At 42.8% G+C, this 1,008-nt stretch overlaps 1 protein-coding gene across 1 annotated transcript in view; it reads left to right on the top strand.

Moving 5' to 3' along the window:
• LOC106869754 (protein white) overlaps positions 1 to 1,008 on the top strand; it is an 18,009-nt gene that overhangs the window by 5,102 nt on the left and 11,899 nt on the right. The window contains exon 4 of the mRNA XM_052977117.1: positions 352 to 538. Coding sequence (XP_052833077.1) covers positions 352 to 538 — 187 coding nt within the window. The remainder of the gene's footprint in view (positions 1 to 351; positions 539 to 1,008) is intronic.

Consider the following 1,008-nt stretch of genomic DNA (forward strand, 5'->3'; position numbering starts at 1 on the left):
CATCATTATTCAGTAGTCTTATTTTTATAACGTGCTTTCACTTCACTACCGAGCGCAGCTCTGTCTGCCTTGGGTATGTACTGTGGTGTGCTGTGGGGTTCTTATGGTTACTGTATTGAAAGTGTTTTGCGTAGGATGTGTGCAGTGCCCAGTAGTGCAATTTTCTGTATGTTATATATATTTGTAAGTCCTGGTGTTTTTGTTATGTATTTGTCTGAATATTTTTTTATTATACCTAAGGCACCTACTATGATAGGAATTGTTTCTATTTTTAGATTCTACATTCCAGTTACCTCTATTTCCAGATCTATTATTATTATTATTATTATTATTGTCGTTTGTATTCTCCAGTGGGGCAGGAAAGTCTACCCTGATGAATGTCTTGACCGGCAGAAGCGGCAACGAGGTGTCGGTGCATGGCCAAGTGACAGTGAATGGCTGTGAAATTGGGAGCCTTATGGGGGACATCTCTGCTTACGTCGAACAAGAGGATGCTTTCATACCTTCATTGACTGTTATAGAGCAACTCATGTTTCGGGTAAGAGCCAAACTTCATTCATTCATTCATTCATACATGATGAGCGTCAACCCATGACTGACTACGATCACTATTTAAGCAATTGGCTCTCCGTCGCTTACGACGACGAGTGTTCCAGCTGATCCGATCAACGGAAGAGCTTGCTCGTGAAATTAACGTGCAAGTGGCTGAGCACTCCACAGACACACATACCCTTAACGTAATTCTTAGGGAGATTCAGCGTGACGCAAAAGTGATCATTTGAAATACAGGTACGTCCAGCTGAGTGGCCTGAAGCAACGTGAGATAAAGTGTCTTGCTCAAGAATACAACGCGCCGCCGGGAATCGAACTCACCACGTGTGGATCGGGAGCCGATTACCCAAACCACAAAACCACGCACTTTCACTAGATTACAATTTAAACACAGTAACTCCGTGCAAATGTTTCGAGAGTCCAAGACGTTCATGCGTGTGAATTTGTTTTGAGTGG

This window comes from Octopus bimaculoides, chromosome 27 (assembly GCF_001194135.2).
Source record: "Octopus bimaculoides isolate UCB-OBI-ISO-001 chromosome 27, ASM119413v2, whole genome shotgun sequence".
Lineage (NCBI taxonomy): Eukaryota > Metazoa > Mollusca > Cephalopoda > Octopoda > Octopodidae > Octopus > Octopus bimaculoides.